The sequence below is a fragment of the Taudactylus pleione genome, unplaced genomic scaffold (assembly GCF_031769625.1).
Source record: "Taudactylus pleione unplaced genomic scaffold, aTauple2 ptg000199l, whole genome shotgun sequence".
Taxonomy (NCBI): Eukaryota; Metazoa; Chordata; class Amphibia; order Anura; family Myobatrachidae; genus Taudactylus; species Taudactylus pleione.
The window spans coordinates 382,121-404,810 of record NW_028284601.1 but is presented as its reverse complement, the minus strand read 5'-3'; the positions used below and the strand labels follow the sequence as shown (position 1 = coordinate 404,810).

The 22,690-nt window shown below is 47.9% G+C and overlaps 1 protein-coding gene across 1 annotated transcript in view; it reads right to left on the bottom strand.

The window, feature by feature from the left end:
* The window catches only part of GMFG (glia maturation factor gamma), a 33,886-nt gene extending 12,130 nt beyond the window's left edge, over positions 1-21,756 (bottom strand). Inside the window, exons 1-5 of the mRNA XM_088477022.1 lie at positions 21,679-21,756; positions 18,990-19,086; positions 18,796-18,845; positions 18,193-18,242; positions 10,194-10,276 (exon numbers count right to left, since the gene is read on the bottom strand). Coding sequence (XP_088333148.1) covers positions 10,194-10,276; positions 18,193-18,242; positions 18,796-18,845; positions 18,990-19,086; positions 21,679-21,681 — 283 coding nt within the window. The 5' untranslated portion in view covers positions 21,682-21,756. The remainder of the gene's footprint in view (positions 1-10,193; positions 10,277-18,192; positions 18,243-18,795; positions 18,846-18,989; positions 19,087-21,678) is intronic.
* Positions 21,757-22,690: the final 934 nt, after the last annotated feature.

Below are 22,690 nucleotides of genomic sequence, written 5' to 3'. Positions count from 1 at the left end.
CATGGACCACGTGTCCCGTGAAATGGGCATTCCTGAGTGGTAGCCACATGCAAATGTCATAGAAGAGTAATTCACCTTCCATGCATGACCGTAGCGTTCAGGCGGAGATAGGACGCTTGTTTTGACAGATCTTTGCACCTAGCATGGGGCGGGGCAAGTCCACATACTAATAATGATGATGGTTACATCTGCAGACAGATACCCAGTGGGCGGTACAGGCTTCGCCTTCACGGATTGTCTGCGCACTTCAGTGGATTCTTGCATCAGCATATGAAAGTAAGTTTAATGCCGCACATGCGCCCGTCTTAGAATCAGACCCTATCAGTGGCGTAACTAGGGGGGTGTCGAGCACCCTGGGTGCCGTGACAGGCCCAGCAGAGGGGGGCGCCGCCAGACAGGGCATCGTACCTGCACCGCCCACCCCCTCGCCACCATTGCACCTGACCTGACAGACGACGAGTCCGACTGTGAGCTGTGAAGAGCAGCAGAGTGCCAGGCAACTGTGCCTGCTGGGGCTGACTGTAGGGGGAGCTGCAGCGAAAGCACACAGCCACTGTCAGGCACTGCTGCCTTCCTATTCTGCATGCTGAGAGCTGCTGCCGGCGCAGGGTGACAGCTAGTGATTTCTCCTTCCCCGGCGCTCCAGAGCCGCAGCGCAGGTGTATACTAGTGTGTGGTGCTGGAGGGGGGGAGATGCCGGTGGGGTGTGGGGGGAATCTGTGCCAGGGTGTGTGTATCTATGTGTCAGTGTGTATGTCTCTGTGTCAGTGTGTATGTCTCTGTGTCAGTGTGTATGTATCTGTGTGTCAGTGTGTGTGTCTCTGTGTCAGTGTGTATGTATCTGTGTGTCAGTGTGTGTGTCTCTGTGTCAGTGTGTATGTATCTGTGTGTCAGTGTGTGTGTCTCTGTGTCAGTGTGTATGTATCTGTGTGTCAGTGTGTGTCTCTGTGTCAATGTGTATGTATCTGTGTCAGTGTGTATGTATCTGTGTGTCAGTGTGTATGTATCTGTGTCAGTGTGTGTGTATCTATGTGTGAGTGCGTATCTGTGTGTCAGTGTGTGTATCTATGTGTGAGTGTGAGTGTCTGTGTCAGTGTATCTGTGTGTCAGTGTGTGTGTCTGTGTCAGTGTGTATGTATCTGTGTCAGTGTGTGTGTATCTGTGTCAGTGTGTATGTATCTGTGTGTCAGTGTGTATGTATCTGTGTGTCAGTGTGTATGTATCTGTGTCAGTGTGTATGTATCTGTGTGTCAGTGTGTGTGTCTCTGTGTCAGTGTGTGTGTGTCTCTGTGTCAGTGTGTATGTATCTGTGTCAGTGTGTGTCTCTGTGTCAATGTGTATGTATCTGTGTGTCAGTGTGTATGTATCTGTGTCAGTGTGTGTGTATCTATGTGTGAGTGTGTATCTGTGTGTCAGTGTGTGTATCTATGTGTGAGTGTGAGTGTCTGTGTCAGTGTATCTGTGTGTCAGTGTGTGTGTCTGTGTCAGTGTGTATGTATCTGTGTCAGTGTGTGTGTATCTGTGTCAGTGTGTATGTATCTGTGTCAGTGTGAGTGTCAGTGTGTGTGTCTGTGTCAGTGTGTATGTATCTGTGTCAGTGTGAGTGTCAGTGTGTGTGTCTGTGTCAGTGTGTATGTATCTGTGTCAGTGTGTGTCTATCTGTGTCAGTGTGTGTGTATCTATGTGTGAGTGTGTATCTGTGTCAGTGTGTGTGTATCTGTGTGTCTGTGTCAGTGTGTATCTATGTGTGAGTGTGTATCTGTGTCAGTGTGTATGTATCTGTGTCAGTGAGTATGTATCTGTGTGTCAGTGTGTCTGTGTCAGTGTGTATGTATCTGTGTGTCAGTGTGTGTATCTATGTGTCAGTGTGTGTCTGTGTGTGTATCTGTGTCAGTGAGTATCTGTGTGTCAGTGTGTATGTATCTGTGTCAGTGTGTGTGTATCTGTCAGTGTGTGTGTGTCTGTGTCAGTGTGTGTGTCTGTGTCATTGATGTATCTGTGTGTCAGTGTGTGTGTATCTGTCAGTGTGTGTGTGTCTGTGTCGGTTTATTTATCTGTGTCAGTGTGTATGTATCTGTGTGTCAGTGTGTATGTATCTGTGTCAGTGTGTGTATATCTGTGTCAGTGTATGGGTATCTTTCAGTGTGTGTGTCTGTGTCAGGGTTTATTTATCTGTGTCAGTGTGTGTGTGTATCTGTGTCAGTGTCTGTCTGTCAATGTGTAGGTATCTGTGTCAGTGTGTGTGTCTGTGACAGTGTGTGTGTATCTGTATCAGCAGGTGTGTCTATCTCAGTGTCTATGTATCTGTGTCAGTGTGTGTCTGTGTCAGTGTGCGACTGTCTGTCTGTGTCAGTGTGTGTGTATCTGTGTCAGTGTTTATTTATCTGTGTCAGTGTGTGTGTTCATAGTCGGGAAGTATGGACTGTGGGCCTGATTCAGAGCCGCTCGCTATTAGCGAGCGCACGCTCTGAATCAGGGGATCAGCTGTGGGTGACCACCCGCACCTTGTGCGAGCGGCCTGGTGATGGTCGCGATTATCGCGACCATCGGCTTTGCGAGGAGACCCTTGTGGTAGGGTCTCAGCACTCGCAATGCCAAGTGGACTTCCAGCTCTAATAGAGTCGTAAGTCCACTACTGACATCACGAGTGATGTCAGTAGGGCCACCCACAAACAGCCGGCGTTCCTTCGGGAACGCCTCCATTTGCTCAGCCACCCTCCCTACCCGCCTACAAAACGGGGCGAGCTGTCGATCAACATCGACAGCTGCCCCGTTTTGCAGCGCGTGAAGATCTCACTAGCTACGGGGCTCGCGCACGCGCGTTGCACATGCCGCATGTGCGCACTGGGCCACCATCGACCCACTTGCGAGCGCAATGCACTCGCGAGCGGGTCTGAATCAGGCCCTGTGTGTATCTGTGTCAGTGTATGTCTGTGTGCATCAAATACACACGGTAGTGCATAAATCCCCTTCAGTATTTGTACCTGGAAGTGATGTGGAGTGTGGGCGGTAGTGCAGTTCCATGCCCATACAGTCCACAAAAAGAAGAAATTTGTCCCCTTGCCACAGTTTTTTATTCGCCCTCCATGCCCACGTGGATAGTAGAGAATGACGTTGGACAGTAACTGATGACGTCAGGGTACAAATACTGAAGGGGATCTATCCACTACTAAATATACATGTGGACATTTGACAAGCCCCAAAAAATTAAAAACTGTGCTCAAAAAAGAGGTTAAAGAGCGAAATTTACTACACACTTATAGTTACATTTCTCTGTCCAGAGTACTCTGGGTCTCATTCAGAGCCGCTCGTAAGCGGCCGCTCGTTCGCTCCGAGCGATGTTCGCACATCTGGCATGCGTATGGGTTTTAGTACGCATGCGTGAACCAGTCAGTGCGGTCGAAAATCGTGTGCTTGCAAAATAGCGAATGCCTGCTAATTTGAGTGACAGGATGAGGCGTTTGTGGGTGGTAACAGGGGAAGGTGCTTGAAAACGGGGAGTGGAATTAAAGAACGCAGGCGTGCCAAACGGTCAAAACGGGCGTTTTAAGGGTGTGCATAATTAACAAAGAAGCGTCATTGACCACATCACTTGGTTGTCTTTTAGCCTGAACTGCTCGCATGATTGCGGTAGGAAAATGCTACCACAAGAATAGCGAGCAGTTCAGATGCCGTTCGATGTACTCGATTAATCTAATAGCGGAGATGACGTATGATGCGAGCGGCCAGGGGACGACACGGTGGGTAGGTGATGTGTGCTGAGAGACGAAGCAGGAAGGGGAGGCGATAGTGAGCTGAGAGACGATGCGGTGGGGAGGCGATGGTGTGTTGAGAGACGACGCGGTGGGGAGATTGTGTGGCTGGGAGACGCAGGGGGAAGGAAGTTACACAGGTGGAACGAGTTTGGTTGAACTGCTGTTGTATGATGTTGACCTTGTTAATATTCCTACATTCCCAGAGTGACGAGAAACAGGTGGCATGTCATGTTGGCACGCCCCATTTTCAGTGGCCACGCCCCTTCTGTTATGTGGCCACTTCGGCATCCAAATATAGTTTATTATGTGTAGGGGGGGCGCTGTTCTTCGTTTTACCGTAGGCTCCGAAGACCCTACTTATACCAATGGCAGAGGGGTAGTGTAGCCTTGAGTATTTTATCAGCATTTGCGCAGTTATCCTCTGGTTTACTAAACTCACTGACATCTACTATATTACTAAACTCACCGACTCTTCCCTCACGTGCTTCTCCTTCTCTTACTCATACGATCATCTACTCCAAACTCCCCACAAGGGCACCTAACACTTGGTAGCTGACACCCTGCTGCTTTGGAACGTTATGAACACTATTGCAGCAATGTATATAAACTATGTCCTTGTCCTGCATTGTTTTATACTGTAAGTTGCTGCTTTCTTGTTTGCTCATGTGTTTATGTAGTTTGTGAGGCGCTGCGGAACCCTTGTGGCGCCATATAAATAAAGGATAATAGTAATAATAATAATCAAAATCAGATGATGAAACATAACTCGGCCTAGTCTGGGGCCTCTGTCTGCCAGTAGCTGGGCCCTAGCCCTCACCTCAAGATGCACATCTACCATACACCGAGAATGGTCATACATCACTTTCATTGTTAAAGATGTTCTGAGTGTAATCCATACAGTTCTGCCTACTATAACCAATCTCAAAATGGCGGGTTTGGGATATCTTGTCAACAGTCAATGCGTCAACATTCATTATGTCGACAGGGTGGACATGTTTAGTATGTCGACATGAACATGGTCTACTTGCAGAATGTCGACACTGATGAGCACTAACTCTAAACCTAGGGCCTGATTCAGACTTGGTCTCTAGGATGCGTTCGCACGCAGCCGTCAGCTGCCAAAGTATGCAAATCCCGCGATCGCTAGCAAGACAGTAGCACGCCCACTATGTCTTGCCGTGTGATCACGGTATGTATTTAGACGCCCACCAGCCTATCACAAAACGCCCACACGTCATTACCAGGAAGTGAATTAAACAATCGGTAACATTGAGTAACATCGGACCCATAGGCAGCACTTGTGGCTGTCCATACCCTACCGCAAGCACTGCGAGTGCTGCTGTGTGTAATTCAGCCATGTGACGTGTATTCTGATGCTGCGTCTTAATTATGCACGCCCCTGAAACAGCATTCAGATGCACAGACACGCCTGCGTTCGCACCACCACACCCCCGTTTCCATCGACCACCCCCTGTCACCACCGACAAACGGCCCGTCCTGTCACTCATTCTAGCGGGGCGTCTGTGGATGGGGAACCTCAGGCCCGGGGGCCGTATAAGGCCCACGGAATCATTTGGTCTGGCCCTCTGAGCTTTTTTTTTGCTAGCCTCATCCGGCTAGCAGGGTGCCTAGAATGGCACCCTACAGCCAGAATCTATGCAGCAGTGCCACCTGGAGCGTCCTTAAGACGCTTCAGACAGTCATACCGCTGCCCTTACATCTCCCTGGAGCATCCTCAGTATGCTCCAGGCATTGCAGTAATCACCGGTAATTGTGGCCCCACTCCCATGTGATGTCACGCGAAGGGGGCGTGGCCTGCACTGGGCCCGCGATTAATGTTATATGTATCAAAATGGCCCTCGGCAGAAAAAAGGTTGCCCACCCCTTCGCGATCGCATGGACTGGTTCGCGCAAGCATGCGCAGATTGCAAACATCGGCAGGCTACATGCAAACGCAGTCTAGCGAGCGGTTCTGTATCAGGCCCCTAATGCAAACCCTATCATTTCTATTGTGAACATTTTGACTCTGTCGGCATGACACTGTAAGCATGACAACATTTTGCAGATATGTTAGATGTCAGTATTTTAACTATGTCAGAACATATCATTCAACATTCTGGTGTCGACCTTATGCATATCGACATAGTAAATGTCAACCCGATGCCTGCCCGCAGGGCTGGACTGGGACTAAAAATAGGTCCTGACAGTTAACCCACAGAGGCCCACCTCAGCGTCAGCATATGGCTCCTGGCATAGACTCCTCCCCTTACTATTCCTGACTCCTCCTCCTTCTTAGTCTATGCTCTTACTAATATAAGTAATATTAGAACATACAAGTGTACATCATTCTCTGTATGAAAAATACACACATCACGCTCATCGTGCAGTGTATTCAAACTCTAGACCACATATGCCATTTGCACCATGGTAAAGATAACCATCACTTTTCTTAATCCCACTATATTCAAATACACAACACTCCAAGTAAGGGATCTAAACACCAAACCTCCTTTACCATAATCCATACCTCCCAACTTTGGTGTAGCAAAAGGGTGAACACTCCTGTTCGCCGCCAAAATTAGTAGGCGTGGTCTCACAGCTAAGGGGCGTGGCCCTGCAGGAAATGCGAGCCATGTCTGAGTTTTTGTCACGTTGGGGCATGCCCCGGAGTCCCTCTCTCCTAGGAATAAATGCTGAGCACATGTGAACAGCATGTATTCACCACATGCTCTGAGAGCGGCCCACGGTTGGGATGGGGGTACAGCCAAAATCGTGTCAGTTGGGAGGAATGTATAATCAGACACATAACTTATGAGCTATCAGTAATAGTGTAACATATGTGTAGTAGAGTTGCCTACCTTTGAAGATCTCTTCCCGGGAGAAGCCCGGGTAAGAGAAGCAGGAGGGAGGCAATGGGGGGCGGAGCCTGATGATTCACGTCATTAAGCCCCGCCCCTCACGGTAAAATTGCAGCGATTGGCTAGAATTTGCATAGGGGGTGGGGCCAAATGACGTGATTCTTGTAGAATCACGTTTTAAGCCTCGCCCCCTGCACGGAGACCCGCAATCGCCGCGGGTATTCTCATTCTGCCCACTTCAGTAGGAAGTGGGCAGAAAGCGTGAGAAATGCCTACCCTTCCGGGGGTGCGGGGGGTTACCCGTAAAATCGGGAGCCTCCCGCGAAAACCGGGAGGGTAGGCATGTATGATGTGTAGCTTTTCAATTACAACTTTAACCCCCCCCCCCCACCTGCACACACTGTATTTGAAATACACAATGCTTAGCATGCCATGCAGGGAACTTGAATTCTAACTAAATGTACTCTACATAGATCTTCTTAACTGTAGCAATCTAAGCTAACAATTACAACCAGTTGACACATAGCTAGAATTACTAAGATTGCTACACAGGAGCAAATAGTTCAAGTGTTAAGTGTCTGACTTTGGTAGATGAGGCACACTGAGCACTGTGTGTTTTTACCACACACGCTTCCCCAGGATTTTTGTCACCCGGGGCAAGGCCATCATTTGGCGACCCCTAAAAGAAAAATACAACATAGAGGACGAAAAGGGTGTGTGGTCTTGTGACACATTAATGCCCCCTATAACACCTTATGCCACACATTAATGTCTCTTATAACACATTATGCCAGAGTAATGTCCCTTACAACACATTTTGCAACACAGTAATGCCCCTTACAACACATTCTGCCACAGGAATGCCCCTTACAACACATTATGCCACAGTAATGCCTCTTTTACATTAAGCCACAGTAAGGACCCATCTTCCTTCTCTTACCTGCCAGGGCCGTGCGGTGGGTGAGCTCGGGGTGGTGCAGGACAGGGCTGCCACAAGCTGGGGAACTGTCAGTACTGGCGTCATTGTAATGTGGCGCCGCTCGCGAACCAATTGGAGCTCACAGTCCGGCAGCCTCTGCTGATTGGCTGCCGGTCCGCGAGCACTGATTGGCTTGCGACCCACACCACAAGACTGACAGTGTCTCTGTGCCTCTCATGGCTGGGATGTGGCTCCAAACCCACAAGAGCAGAAACCCAGCCTCCCTGCAGCCTCTCCCCGGCGCCCCCTCAAGTCCAGCACCCGGGTCACGCGCCCCCTTAGCCACCCCCCACCCCCCTAGTTGCGGCCCTGGCTTCCCCCCGCCAAGCAGTGTCAGTGACAGTTTAAATTAGAATTATCACAAAACTCTTTTCACTAACACCCAAGCACCATTGTCTTTTTTGATAAGGGGTACATTCAGGGGTGTAACTAGGTATTTGAAGGCCCCATAGCAAAAGTTCGTAAGGGCCCCTATGTACTACTCAATGGTGAAAAATGTATGTACAACATTTAACTTTGAAGAAAGTTGGGCCCCGCTAAGCTCTGGGCCCCATAGCAGCTGCATCCCTTCGAAGTATGGTAGTTACGCCTCAAATATTAAGTATCCCCCGTATGTATTAAGGAGGGACGGCAGCAGGTATCTCCAATACCTGCTGTGATCCCTCCATTACCGCTGGCAGCCGCCTCCCCCATAGGTTTCTACGGGGGGTACGATGCTGTCAAATTCACCAATATCCGGAATGCGATGCATTCCAGATATTGGCCCCCGGAGCTAACGCCAACTGAAGATGGCATTAGCCGCTGTAGCCTATGGGCTATGGCGGATGTTGCATGTGCAGTCCACGGGACCGTGCATGCGCAGCACCCCCTGCACTGGCCGGCAGCTCTCCGGAAATATCGCATGGGTGGGCTCCTTTCGGAGCCTGTGTCCCTACATGTCCCGGATGATACATCCAGCCGATAGGATCGTATTTTGAAATGCGATCATGGGCGTTACTGGTATGCCCTGATCACGCTGCAAAAGTGATCATTGATAAATGGGCACCCAGGGCACTTAACATGGCACAAAATTTATGCCTAATGCAACCTCAGACTGATACCTTGCCAGCATGGCCTGGGGTGTTCAGGGAGGAATGCAGGCTAACATTATCTTATACATCTTTCTTCAATTATTGCTTTTTAGTTGCCAGCCTATAGGTGGGTACACACCTGACAGAGATCTGCAGATGATGGTCGTTCATACACACTGAACGGCCATCACCTGCTTGTGCCCGCGGGACCCGGCGCACGGGGGGCGAGTCGGGGGCGGGTCCCGTCCCCCTAATCGCGGCTGCCGCTGTGTGTGTACGGGCGGTCTGCAGACCACCCGTAGACACTTGCCGATGGACAGATATGTCTGCAGACCACCCGTACACACTTGCCGATGAACAGATATGTCTGCAAACATATCTGTCTATCGGCTGTGCAGCACAGCCAATGCGATATGTCTGTGAACGCCGACGTTCACCGACATATCACGGGTACACACTGGCCGACGGGCAGCAGATATATTGGCCGATCAACGGGAGAGCCGTAACAACGCATGCGCCTGATAAAATACAACGGCGGCTACTCGTGCCAGTCCACGACTGTATGACATGACGTCACGACGCAGCCGCGTCATAGAAAAACTCCGCCCCCAAGCACCCAGAGGCAGCTCTTGTTGTCAGTCAGTCAGGGCTCTTGCACGCTGGACCTGTCCATCGGCCCTTCTGGCATTTGCCAGAACTGCCAGATGACCAGTCCGGCCCTGCCTGCCTGCATGCCATCATGACTGCCCACGGGCTGAAAAAATTACCCCTTTCTCATTTTCAAAGACACCATTAGAACTTATTTAATTTATTCTTGCACTGTAAACGGAATAAAATGACTTTTTTATGTTATCAGTCACCTACTACACAGTGCCCCGGACATGCCCCGGAGTCCCTCTCTCCTAGGAATAAATGCTGAGCATATGTGAACAGCATGTATTCACCACATGCTCTGGGCCTCATCCAGAGGCGGTCGGAGGATGCAAGCGGTCGCTCAGAAACTGGGCGACCACTTGCATCCTGACCGCCCGCCTCTGTTGCGGTCATTAGGCTGTGGGTTAACACCCACAGCTCTAATGACCGCTCGGGTGATGGTCGCGATGGTCAGAGACCCTAGGGTAGGGTCTCACTTGTCGTAAGCCCCGGAGAGCTTCTGGCTCTGTCAGAGCCGGAAGCTCTCCACTGACATCCACTGACATCACTAGTGATGTCAGTGGGGCCTCCCCCAAACGGCAGGCGTTCCCATGGGAACGCCTCCGTTTGGGCTGCCATCCCCCCGGCCCGCCTTCCAAACGGGGCGAGCTGTCAATCAACATCGACAGCTCGCCCCCTTTGGAAAGAGACCCGCTACGACCGGCACTGTCGGTCGTAGCGGGTCTCACGCATGCGCACGAGGGAGCCGGCTCCCTCGAGCGCATGCGCACTGGCAAAACATTGAGGCGACCGTGCGGTCGTAGACCGTACGGCCGCCTCTGAATAAGGTCCTCTGTCCCCTACTGCCTGGCTGCTCACATCTGCGATGGTCACTCACCTACTGGGCTGGAGAATATCATACAGAGCGGGTAGGAGATTCGGCCATCATCATGCAGGTACCTATAGCTGTACACTAGGAATGTGGTAACGTGTCAAGGAAATCAGTGAACAGAAGACACATCTACAGCTGCAAAACTTATATTGGTCATAAATATAAAATTCAATATGGCACCAGAGTTGTAATTCACAGAAATATTGGTATCATCATTATTAGGTGCATCATATTATTAAAGAAACCATGTTGTCTCTTCTATCTAAAATGTAATATATTATAGCTGCATGCAACATGGAGGATATTACCGCATTGGGTGAGCAACTGGACCAATCAGGAACCACAATATTAGTTATTGCAGATTATGGGGTCTATTTATCAAGCAGTGAAAAGTGTGGAGAAGTGGAGCAGTGGAGAAGTTGCCCATAGGTCCTACCTATTATTTTATAGACTGTACTTGATAAATGCTACTTGAAAGCTGATTGGTTGCTATGGGCAACTTCTCCACTGGTTCACTTCTCCACACTTTTCAATGCTTGATAAATAGACCCCTATGATTGTTTCTCCTACAAACAACACCCTTCACTGTGCCACACAGCCTCGGTTTTTGACTGAACCATAGACCCTCACTAAAATAAGGCTGTACAGGCAGAGCAGTATCTGGGGCTCTGCGGTGTTCGACCTGAGCGGTTGCACTGGGGCGCCACCCATAGAGGGCGCACCCCTCCCCAACATCCCGATTTCAGCGGGACATTACTGTCCCGCTGTTCCACCTGTTGGCCGAAGTGGCCCGCGGGTGGTTAAATCAGGAGGTTGGGGACCCCCCACTGCCGCGGCATCTATTCAGTGACGGGAGAGGGCTGGGGGAAGCCAAGCTAGTGAGGCTCCCCACAGCCTGATGTTATTTGGAAACAGACACGCCTCCTAATAACGTTGCGTAGGGGCATGGCCTATGGTAATTAGGCCACGCCCCCATTTTCGGCCGCGTGCGGCAAAGCTGCGCGCGAAGAGAGGGTGCACTGGAGGGGGCCGGCACAGGGTGCTACGACCCCTGGAGCCGGCCCTGGGGAGGGAATAAACTATTGCATAAGTAGGACATATACAATAAATGTAGAAAGTTAGACAAGGCTACCCAAGGTTAATTAGAACCAATTAGGGGATAAGAAAAAAGGATAAAATTGTTACTTTTAACAAATTGTCTTATTTTCTTATTTTTCCAGACAGCAACTGCTCTGAAAAGGAGTAACATCCTGGCTGCTCCCTCCCTATAGAACTCATATTCTTTACACATAAACAAATGCATACACACAGTGACACACACGTGTGCACACATGTATAAAAGTACATACACATTCCGGACCTATGTGCTCTCCTGTTTACTCCCTGCACATCTGCTTTATCTCTCCCCAGTTCACTCGCTGGAGAGAACAAATTCTAAATGGTTTTCTGTTGATGTAATGGAAACCGGGCTGCCATGAACATCGCACTTCAGCTGCGGGTGGATAGGGAATCATTCTGGATGAGAATAGAGTACATAAGGTAAGGCATGGTCAGGTCTTCAGAGTACATGTAGTCACGCAGGCTCTGGGATTTGCCCCTAAACAGGCTAGTTAAACCCCACACACTACACAATGTCAACAAACTAAACAAAAAATACAGCAGAAAAAAAAGTGTAGTAATAAAGAGACTATAGGGGTATATTTACTAAAGTGAGAGTTTTTAGAAGTGGAGATGTTGCCCATAGCAACCAATCAGATTCTAGCTATTATCTTCTGGAAGGTTTAACTAGCATCTTCTAGAAGATATAGCTAAAATCTGATTGGTTACTACGGGCAACATCTACACTTCTAAAAACTCTCACTTTAGTAAATATACCCTTAACAGAAACCCAGTTTATCATCCAGTTTCATGGTTGAGTAAAGAGTAAATAGAATATATATTTTTTTAAACAAAAACTTTTTGATATAAAGATATACAGCAGCAATATAATTCTTATATGAGTTAAGCCGCATACACACTAGACGATATTTATTAACAATTTGAACGATAACGATATCTTTGAAAGATATATTGTTCAAATCATCCAGTGTGTATGCACTTAACGCCGAACGATGTGCGCTTCCGCTGGTCGTTAACGATATCCCCAGTCGTCTATACATGCAGCTCAATCTGGGGATATCGTTAGCAATGCCATGTTGCCGAATACAGCATGGCCACGCTTCACCACCCCGCAGTGGTTCGTCGTTGCCGGCAACGGCAAGTGTGTACGCACTTGCTGATGCCGGCACCCCCGCCGGGCCCGCCGCATCCGACATCGCTCGATACACACATCGTCCAGTGTATACGAGGTTTCAGTCTATGTTTTATTCACTAGTTACCTGCCATGAAAATATATATTTTTTTCGTTGCTCTCTTCCATTAATTAATATCCTAAAATAGCATTAACAGAACAAGTATTGGGCCACAATCCCGCAATATGTGATTTATTTATTTTTATTATTATTTATTTTTGTAGAGTAAACATATTCTGTCGCGCTTTAAAATTGTGAATAAAAAAGTAAAAAACAAGACTGGTGAATGACAGGCAATGAGGTAAATAGACAATGCTTGCACGCTTACAATCTATGGATAGTTGATAAATAACCGATATCCGGTCGTCAACATTCAAATGGTTGACACAACAATAGCGACAGTTTCTGAATGTCAACAGTCAGAATGTCGACAACCAACATGTTGATTTGCATATAGGTCGACAGGGTTAAAAGGACGACACATTCAAAATGTTGACATATTTTTTTAAGGATTAGGGTTAGTTTTAGGGGTTAGGGTTAGATTTAGGGCTAGGATTAGGGGTTAGTGTTAGATTTAGGATTAGGGTTAGATTTAGGGTTAGGTTTAGGGGTTAGATTTAGGATTAGGGGTTAGGGTTAGATTTAGGGTTAGGGGTTAGGGTTAGATTTAGGGGTTAGTGTTAGATTTAGGATTAGGGTTACGGGTTAGATTTAGGGTTAGGATTAGTGTAAGATTTAGGATTAGGGTTAGGAGTTAGGGTTAGATTTAGGGTTAGGTTTAGGGTTAGATTTAGGGTTAGGTTTAGGGGTTAGATTTAGGATTAGGGGTTAGGGTTAGATTTAGGGGTTAGTGTTAGATTTAGGATTAGGGTTACAGGTTAGATTTAGGGTTAGGATTAGGGTTAGGAGTTAGGGTTAGCTTTAGGGTTAGGTTTAGGGTTAGATTTAGGATTAGGGTTAGGGGTTAGATTTAGGATTAGGGTTAGATTTAGGGTTAGGTTTAGGGGTTAGTGTTAGATTTAGGATTAGGGTTTGGGGTTAGTGGTTAGTTTAGGATTAGGCTAAAATAAGCAGAAAAAACACGTTGACATTTTGGTGTCAACATGTTAAATGTCGTCATTTTTTAACATGTCAACATTTTCTTTTTAACCACGTTGACCTAAATGAATGTTGACATAGTGGTGGTCAACGAATTGACCATGTTGACATAATGACTGTCAACATCCAGACTAACGAATGTCGACCTACTGAATGTTGTTGCTGGGAGAAACCCCCTAATTAAATATTCTTAGGATAGTTTGGAAAAAATTAGCTGCATGTTTAAATGGTACTTAAGTGTTTGTGTTAGTCCTACATAAACCACACAAAAGAACAAGTCCAGGGCCAGCACTATGAGGACAAGGGCGGCCATCTACAGCAGCAGCATTTCAGGGAAGCATAAACATGGGGCCTATTTATTACGCTCACAATTTTTCCCTATTAGTTAACATATGTTATTGCTGCTATGTGCAGTGTTTTCCAATATTAACTAAAGGGGAAATAAATGTGCACAGTGGATCAGTACATAGAGGACCCGATTCAGAGTTGTGCACAAACTCAATGGTTTACGTACAACTCCAATGTTTAAAGATCTGCACCTGAAGGTTACTCAGATGTCCTGAGCGGAGGATCACAGCAGCGGATCACAGAAACCGGTAGGTGGCAAATATTAACACAAGACGCCTCCTACAGCGTTAGAAAATTATAATACAGCTAGTTGCAGGGCTGTGTAATAGCGCGGAACTCTGAATCCAGCGCAGAGTCAGAAGTAAATGGACAAAATGTAATATTAAGAAGGTAGATATTAACAAATTACATATATAACACATAGGTAAATAATCGTAAAAAGAGGACTGCAGCTAGGAGGTAATTTGCTACTGGTCAAGACCAATATTGTATTCAATATACAGACTGGCAAGTGTCCAAATATATTGGTTACACCTGTAGGGTTTGTTAATTCAGTGGTTATATAGGGTCTAGGGATGTGCGCCGACCCCTGGGTTTTGGTTTTGGATCTGTATCACCTTAGACGTTTTGGATCTGGATTTGGTTTTGCAAACCACCCTCAAGTGTTTTGGTTTTGGATCTGGAGTTTTTAAATAAAAAGTAGATAAAAAGTTTTAAAAACAGCTAAAATCATGTAATTTATGCAGTCCAAAACCCGAAATTTAAAATCCGAATTCCAAACCGCAAAAAGATCAGAACCGGGACCTAGAATTACCCGGATCTCCTCAGGAGATTAGAACCGAGAATCGGATTTACCCGGATTCACGAAATTCGGGTGTGGATTCGGATTTCTGGAGAACCGAACCGCACATCTCTAATAGGGTCCCATTTATTAATGATCGCATTTACAGTGTAATCTGGGCGCGATATTAGCTCCCATGATCGCACTGCAGGATGTGATAATTTCGCCCGGATATAACAAAAAGCACTCGCAGGAACGGTCCTTGTGATGTGTTGGGAGTGAAGCTACCGCATCTGCGGTCTCTTCACTCCTGTGCCGAGACTCCAGCACATGCCCGGTCATGCCCATTACCGAGGGAGGATACCTATGGAACCCTCTCCCGGTAGTTTATGCGATGCGTAGCCCATAGCCTACAGCAGGCTACCGCCGTCTTCAGCTGGCGTTAGCCAATCTCCGGAATGCATTGCATTCTGGAAGTTGGGAAATATGGCAGCATCACACCCCCATAGAAACCTAGGATGGTTGCAGCTGCCAGTAGGAATGGTGGGATCACAGCAGGTATCAGAGATTTCTGCTGCGGTCCCTCTGTCATATATTCAGGGGATACTAAATATTTGCGGTTACCCCCAGAAAATGGGTGTTTTTAGGTAATAAGCTGCAAATATTTATTGATAAATGGGCCCCATAGTAAAATAAGTAGGACAAATAAGTTTACAAAGTATCCCTACAAGTAGAGAATTGTAGCTATCCACAAATTCACTATTCTTTAATCATAGGATAACGGTAACTTTTTCTTTAGGATATTAAAGATGAAATTCCTCTGTGTGTTGCGGCACCGTCTGCAAGAGGTATGCAGACTGGGGACGCCAGGAAAGGAGCTTCCATTTTAGCCGGCAGCAGCTGACACACCGCCATAGCCACCTGAGAAGGCGCCCTTCTGTTATGGGATCCTCACCTTGACTGGGGTTACAGGTGTGAGGTGGTTATTTTTGGACACTTGCCCGTCTATATATTGAATACGATATTGTTCTCGTATGTTAATGAGTACCTTTTAATATTACACTCTGTGTATTAACCCTCTGTTATACTAGGCATTCCCACATCTTTTCCATTTATAACAGATTGATTAACAGGGCAATTTATCATCAAAATCATGCTGGGACAGTCCATACTATAAGAGGCTGCCCCAAAGATTACTTTCCACCACTAAAACCTCCTTTACCGCTTACTTATTACAGAGTGATAAGTGTGTAATTATTATACAGGGCATGTGCATACTCCACGGAAAAGTGAATGGAAGCCTACGGGCTACAGCAGCTAGTGCTATCTATGGTGTCAGCTAATATTGCACACACTAGAAAGCTAAGCATTTCAGAAGCTTGGTAAATTACTCCAGACCGCCACCCCGATTGCAGATAATAAGGACGTCAGGTAATTATACTGTGTCACTTAGCTGAATGCAGGCGATATCTTAGGTGAATTTCAGGGACACTTAAATTGGGTTGTAGTCGGCATCCCGGCATGCTGGATGCCGACGGTCTGTATACCGGCGCCGAAATCATGACAGGTCGGTATCCCAGCACCAGTATCTCGACCGCCGGCATCCCGAATGTAAGTATCAGAGTGTTAGGGGGAGGTTAGGGTTAGGTAGCGGGGAGGGAGTGTTAGGATTAGGGTGCGGGTAGGGGGAGGTTGGTTTAGGCACTAGGGGGGAAGTTAGGTTTAGGCACTAGGTGGGAGGGGTTTAGGCACTGGGGAGGGGGTCTCAGGTTTCTCTGGAAGGGGGAGGTTGGCTTAGGCACTAGGGGGGAGGTTATGGTTAGGAACCAGGGAGGGGGTCTTAGGTTTAGGGTACTGGAAGGGGGAGGTTGGCTTAGGCACTAGGGGGGTAGGTTAGGGTTAGACATCGGGGAGGGAGGGTTAGAGTAGGGATAGGAAAATAATTACGTGGGTTCCTATGGGTGTCTGGATTCTGGCTGTCGGGATGACGCTGTAGGTATTCTGACCAGCGGCATCCCGACACCTGGGATTTCATACCCAACCCCTTAAATCATGTGGAAACTGCTGTTTCAAGGGACAGATAATCTTGATAGGGATGTAGTTGGCATCCCGGAGCATGGAATGCCAGCGCCCACAATCCTGGAGCTGGAATCCTGACAGGGGTCAGAATCCCAGCTCGAGATTCCACCCTGATGCAATCCCGACAGCAAGTACTAGGGTTAGGGTTATATTTAGGGTTAGGGGTTAGGCATTAGGGGAAGGGGGAGGGTTAGTCTGTGGGAAGGGAGGGTGTAACTGTGGGAGGGGAGGGTTAGGCTGTGGGAGGATACGGGAGGGTGAGGTAAGTCTGTGGGAGGAGAGGGCAGGGTGAGGTTAGTCTGTGGGAGGGGAGGGGAGGGTGAGGTTAGTCTGTGGGAGGGGAGGGTTAAGGGTAGGCTGTGGGGAGGGTTAGAGTTTAGGTGGCCACAAACATGGCGATCTGCACACGATCAGCCGATGTGTACGATTTGTGTACGATTTCCCTTGAAACTCTCCCCGGCAGCTCTGCACACGATCTGCACACAATTTGGTGTCCAATCTTCATACGATCTCTCCAGCAATCCAGACTTTCACAGTGCATCGTGTCCTAGATTGTCAGATCTGCCCTACTGCACGGCACATCTGAAGATGTGATGTACGACCAGCAGGGACACGCATCGCATCGTAAACGTGAGTGGGGACTCACGATTTTCTCACGATCTGGCCATATTTTACATGATCTGTCATTCCAGTGCGTCGGAATCGGCCAGATCGTGTAAAATATCGCTCTGTGTGTGGGCACCATAAGGCTGCTGGAGGGGAAGGTTAGGGTTAAGCTGTGGGAAAGATGAATTAGGGGAATGGTTAGGACAGAGGTTCCCAAACGCAGTCCTCAAGGCACCCCAAAAGTTCAGGTTTTAGAGATATCCATGGTTGAGTACAGGTGGTTAAATCAAATTGACTGAGGTACTAATTAAGTCACCTGTGGTCAAGCATGGATATACTTAAAACCTGGACTGTTAGGGTGCCTTGCAGATCGAGTATGGGAACCTCTGGGTTAGGGAAAGGGTTAAATTACTCACCTACACTACAGGCGTCAACATTTAAATCGTCTGAACTCCAGCGTCGGGATTCCCGACCGCAGGCATTATGTGCGCAGACATCTCGTACCAAACCCTATTGATAAATAGGCCCCTTGATGACTGCTAACATGTATTGGGTGAAGAAAGAATAAGCCGTATGGCAGATGAACACATCCCCCAACCATAAAACAGCTGCAGTTACAGGCTACCCCTCATGTTATGAAATAGCATGGAGACACACCAACTGCTAATTGCCGCGGCCTACTGATATCTTCACTTGGTTACTGGAATCAAGACATTACTGAGCTGTGTGGCTTCTCGTAGCGACTATTACTTGTACTGAGCTCCTACACAGTAAGGTAGACCAGCGTAACTAGTAAGGATATCTAGGCTGACGTTCCGGGAGCTCGTTCTGTAGCTCATCAGGGGAAATATCCTGAAAGACAAATTTGCAACTACAGTTAATTTTAGTTTTTTAATATATACTTTGCGAAGAGACAGAAGGCCGGGTCCTGAGACGCCCACAGCTCCATTAGCCGCACTGGAAATGCTAATGTATACGCATGTCTGTGTGCTTAAGCATTGCGCCTCCCCACTGATTTACACAGACGCAGCTGTTATCGCTAGTATATAGCTACTATGCTGGGTGCAAGAAATCCCCCTGAAATAGGCGTATAATAAAAACCCCTCGGTATATGCATGAATAGGGCTCAACTCTGGCTACAGGCCCACAACACCCCCAGAGATGTTTCTCTACCGTGCGTCCTCCAAGATTGACACCCAGCAACTCCCATTTTATGAGAGAAGTGACCGAGACTCAGAATCGCTCAGAAAAACGCAACGATGCCTATTTTTGCTACGGCGATGGATGCGACTCAGAATCGGGTGTATTATCGCCCAGTGGATGCCATCTTCTGGACAGATGAAGCAGCCACGGCAGATTATCTCTGGGGGGGACACACATTCGTGGACAGACAGACGGCACCCACCTCAAACTCCTGCTCCAAGATCACCAACTGCTTCTCCTTGTCTATCTTCACTATGAAACAAAGAAGAATGGCGAGTATGAGGGACGGAGAGATAGCGGGATGCACACATTCTGCACACCTGCCCTTGCCACACGCTATGTCCCATCACGGGTGTTCTGTTCTCACTCTGTGTCAATGCACAAGAGGTCACTCACTCAGAATAGCAGCGTTATTGGTCTCCTTCCTAAAGCGAAATTTCCTCAACTTGTCCTTAAGCTCAGGGTCCACGTCACAAACCACCAGTGAGTCTGACTGGGATAAAAAGAAGGGTGGGAGAGTCATTACTCACCACAGTCATTCCTACTCAGATAATCCCATTCCCTATAAAGGCTATTCTGGTAGCTTTTTGACTGTCTTTTATGACCCAAATTGTTACTTATGTGGATAAGTAGCAGCAATGTGCGTTGAGAATGCATGCAGTTTAATTTAGGGCTGTTTGAGGACCTGGTAGGCCAGGGTTTCCCAACCACGGTCCTCAAGGCACACTAAGTCCAGGTTTTAGGGATAGCCATACTTGAGCACAAGTGACTTAATTAGTACCTCAGTTATTTTGATTTAACCATCTGTGCACAATAATTTTTATTTATTACCAGTTATTTATACAGCGCACACATATTCCGCAGCGCTTTACAGAGAATAGTTGGCCATTCACATCAGTCCCTGCCCCAGTGGAGTTTACAATCTATGTTCCCTATCACATGCTCACACACATACACACTAGGGTTAATTTTTTTGTTGGGAGCCAATTAAGTGGGAGGAAACCGGAGTACCCGGAGGAAATCCACGCAAGCACAGGGAGAATATACAAACTCTGCACAATTAGGGCTGTGGTGGGAATCGAACCCACGACCTCAGTGCTGTAAGGCAATAACTGCCACAATCATGGATATCACTAAAACCAGGACTGTTAGTGTGCCTTGAGGACCGAGGTTGGAAATCACAGTGGTAGGCCAATGAATATAATCTGCAAGTAGACAAGGTCTTCGCTCTACAGCACTACCTGGACCACGTGATCTACTGTACATGTCAAGTCACTGGTTAACCACATTGGCCACTGCTACACTGCATATCAGAGCCAAAATCACTCCCATTGACATCACTAGTGATGACAGTGGGGCCGGCTTCAGACGGTAGGCGTTCCCATGGGAACGCCTCCGTCTGGCAGCCGCGCCCCCGGCACGCCCATCTTTGGTGCGACAGCACGCCCCCTTTGGTGCGAGACCCGGAGCGACGGAGAGCCCATCACTATCCGGGTCTCGCGCATGCGCACGACGGAGCTCCATCCGCAGTGGGGCAACATCGACCCGCTTGCGAGCGTCCTGCGCTCGCGAACGGGTCTGAATGACCCCCTGAGTTCCATCATCTACTACAGTGGTACTGGTACAAGTTTAAGGTCTTTCAGCAATTTGATAAAAAAAAAAAAAAACAACAGTATCATGGGCATGACCATCAGACATGTGAGTAACCTAGGCTTGCCATTTCATCCCTTTAATTTGGGACACATGAATTACACTCAGGTCACTCTGGATGTCCGGTTAAATCACACAGCCGTGGTCAGTGAAGCTGCATCTAAGGACGTAGCCACCGGTTTCGGCACAGAAGCGCTTCCTGACGTCGCCCATAAACGCCAGCCACATGTCACTCATACCTCAGTGCTGGGGCGTGTCGCGCCAAAAATGGGGCGAGGCATGGAACATGACGTCTCTTCACAATGCCGAGATTAATGGCATTGTGAAGCATGGGGCGGGGCTACGATGATGCGATTCAGCGGGAATCGCGTCACCGCCCACCCCCCCGCTGCCAGGGGTTTATACAGCTGGCTCTCTGGGGCCGGGAGGCTTGCCTGCCTTTACGGGGGGCGGGAGCGGCACCCGATTTTCGGGAGGCTCCCAGCCGGGAGGGTAGGCAAGTATGCCGCAGTGTTTGTGGCACTGCGAGTGACATCGCTATCCCAGATCTGCACATTCATGGTGCGTCTTCTGCGAATGCGCAGATCTAAGAACATCGGAGATGTACCTAAAAATCGTGTGTACATCCCTGAACAACGCCCAAAATGAATAACACCTCCGTGGATGCACAATCTCCAACTTTTCCCCTGTATTCTTAAAGTTTGTGCCCCCAAAACATACTGGTGGGCATCGTGAGGTGCAAGTCATCCATTCAAAATATACTTGTCTTTGCTACAGAAATCCATGAGCAGTTGTTTTAAAAAATAGGTGAAAATTCCCTTATTTATGTCTGAATTAGAGAGAGCCTCAGACTGGCAGGGCGCACTTTTATTTCAACAGCTGTACAGCAGATTGCCTAAGCCTGGTCTGTGCCATTACACCAGTTTTATGACGTGTGCAACATCAGGAACAGGGTTGAAGAATACATTTGTATTTTGTATTTTATACTAATTTTGCCTCAGGTGCCTGGGATTTCCTTCACGGCGTCTTTCGCTCTAGTTTACTTGTGATTTGATGCCTCTTGACTGATTTAATTGCAACATAGCTCTTAATGCTTCATTTACTCAACAATATATGATTGAATTATACTATTGGAATAACATCTGTGAGGAGGTAAAGCATATATTATCTATGCATTTAACTCCGGTTTGCATGTGAATATCTGATTCATTATAAGATTGATTCTTTCTTAGCAGTGCTCAGTATTACTCATAAAAGACAGGGCTCATTCATAGCAGTCTTTAGAAGAACAGGGCTACACATCCCAGGACGAAAGTTCCAAAGGGGCAAATCCTTAACCCCTGGGACTGTTTGTGGCAGTTCTCAGACTTACACAAATACAATGGTTTTCCTAAGTAATAAGGCACTCAGCCCCAGAGAAGAGATGCAATCTTACCATCTTGCAGGGCGTCTCCTCTGTGACTAGGTTGCTGTCTGTCTGCTTTGTGGCCCTGATGACAGCAGGATGTGAGGGTCAGAAGGAGGAGGGGGCTTCAATGCACAGCACAGTACTGTCTTAGGAATACACCCTCACCCAGTGCAGCGGTACAGACCACATGTTCTGCCTCCACCACATCCTGTTAGAGCAGCGCAGATATACGTTTGTCATTTTGCTGATGAGTAACAAATATGTTATAAATGCTAACAGGGAGGATTTGGATCTTCAGACACAGAAAAACCATCTTCATTGGTAAATAACCAAAAAAGAAAAGTGGGGCTTATTTAATATTGTGGAGAAATACGCTGTAACACGGAGCAACTGATTAGAGCATCGCCGTCATTTTTCTAGTATAATGAAAGCATATATTTGATTTGTTGCTATGGGTTACATGACATTTAAGCATAATGCACCATTTTATTAAATAAGATCCACTGTAGGGTATAGAGGCCCTGATTCAGAGCCGGACGCTCTGACAGAGCACTCGCTCTGAATCAGGGCGTCTCTTTTTTTTTTTTTTTATAGAGCGGCCTCCTGGCCGCTCGCATTGCTGTGGGTTGCCACCCACAGCGATTGCGAGCGGCCAGGATGATGGTCGGGCTTGCTATGAGACCCTTGTGGTAGGGTGTCGTGGCCACAAGCCCCAGAGAGCTTTCGGCTCAAACAGAGCCGGAAGCTCTCCCACTGACATCACTTGTGATGTCAGTGGGGCCACACACAGACGGTAGGCGTTCTCATGGGAACGCCTCCGTCTGGGCAGCCACCCCCCCGGCCCGCCCACCAAAGGGGGCGTGCTGTCACTCAACTCCGACAGCACGCCCCCTTTGGTGCGAGACCCGGAGCAACGGATTGCCCGTCGCTATCCGGGTCTCGCGCATGCGCACGACGTAGCCGGCTCCGTCGTGCGCATGCGCTCTGGGCCACCATCGACCACTGCTGTTTGTGACTGTACCACTTACACCATCTATAG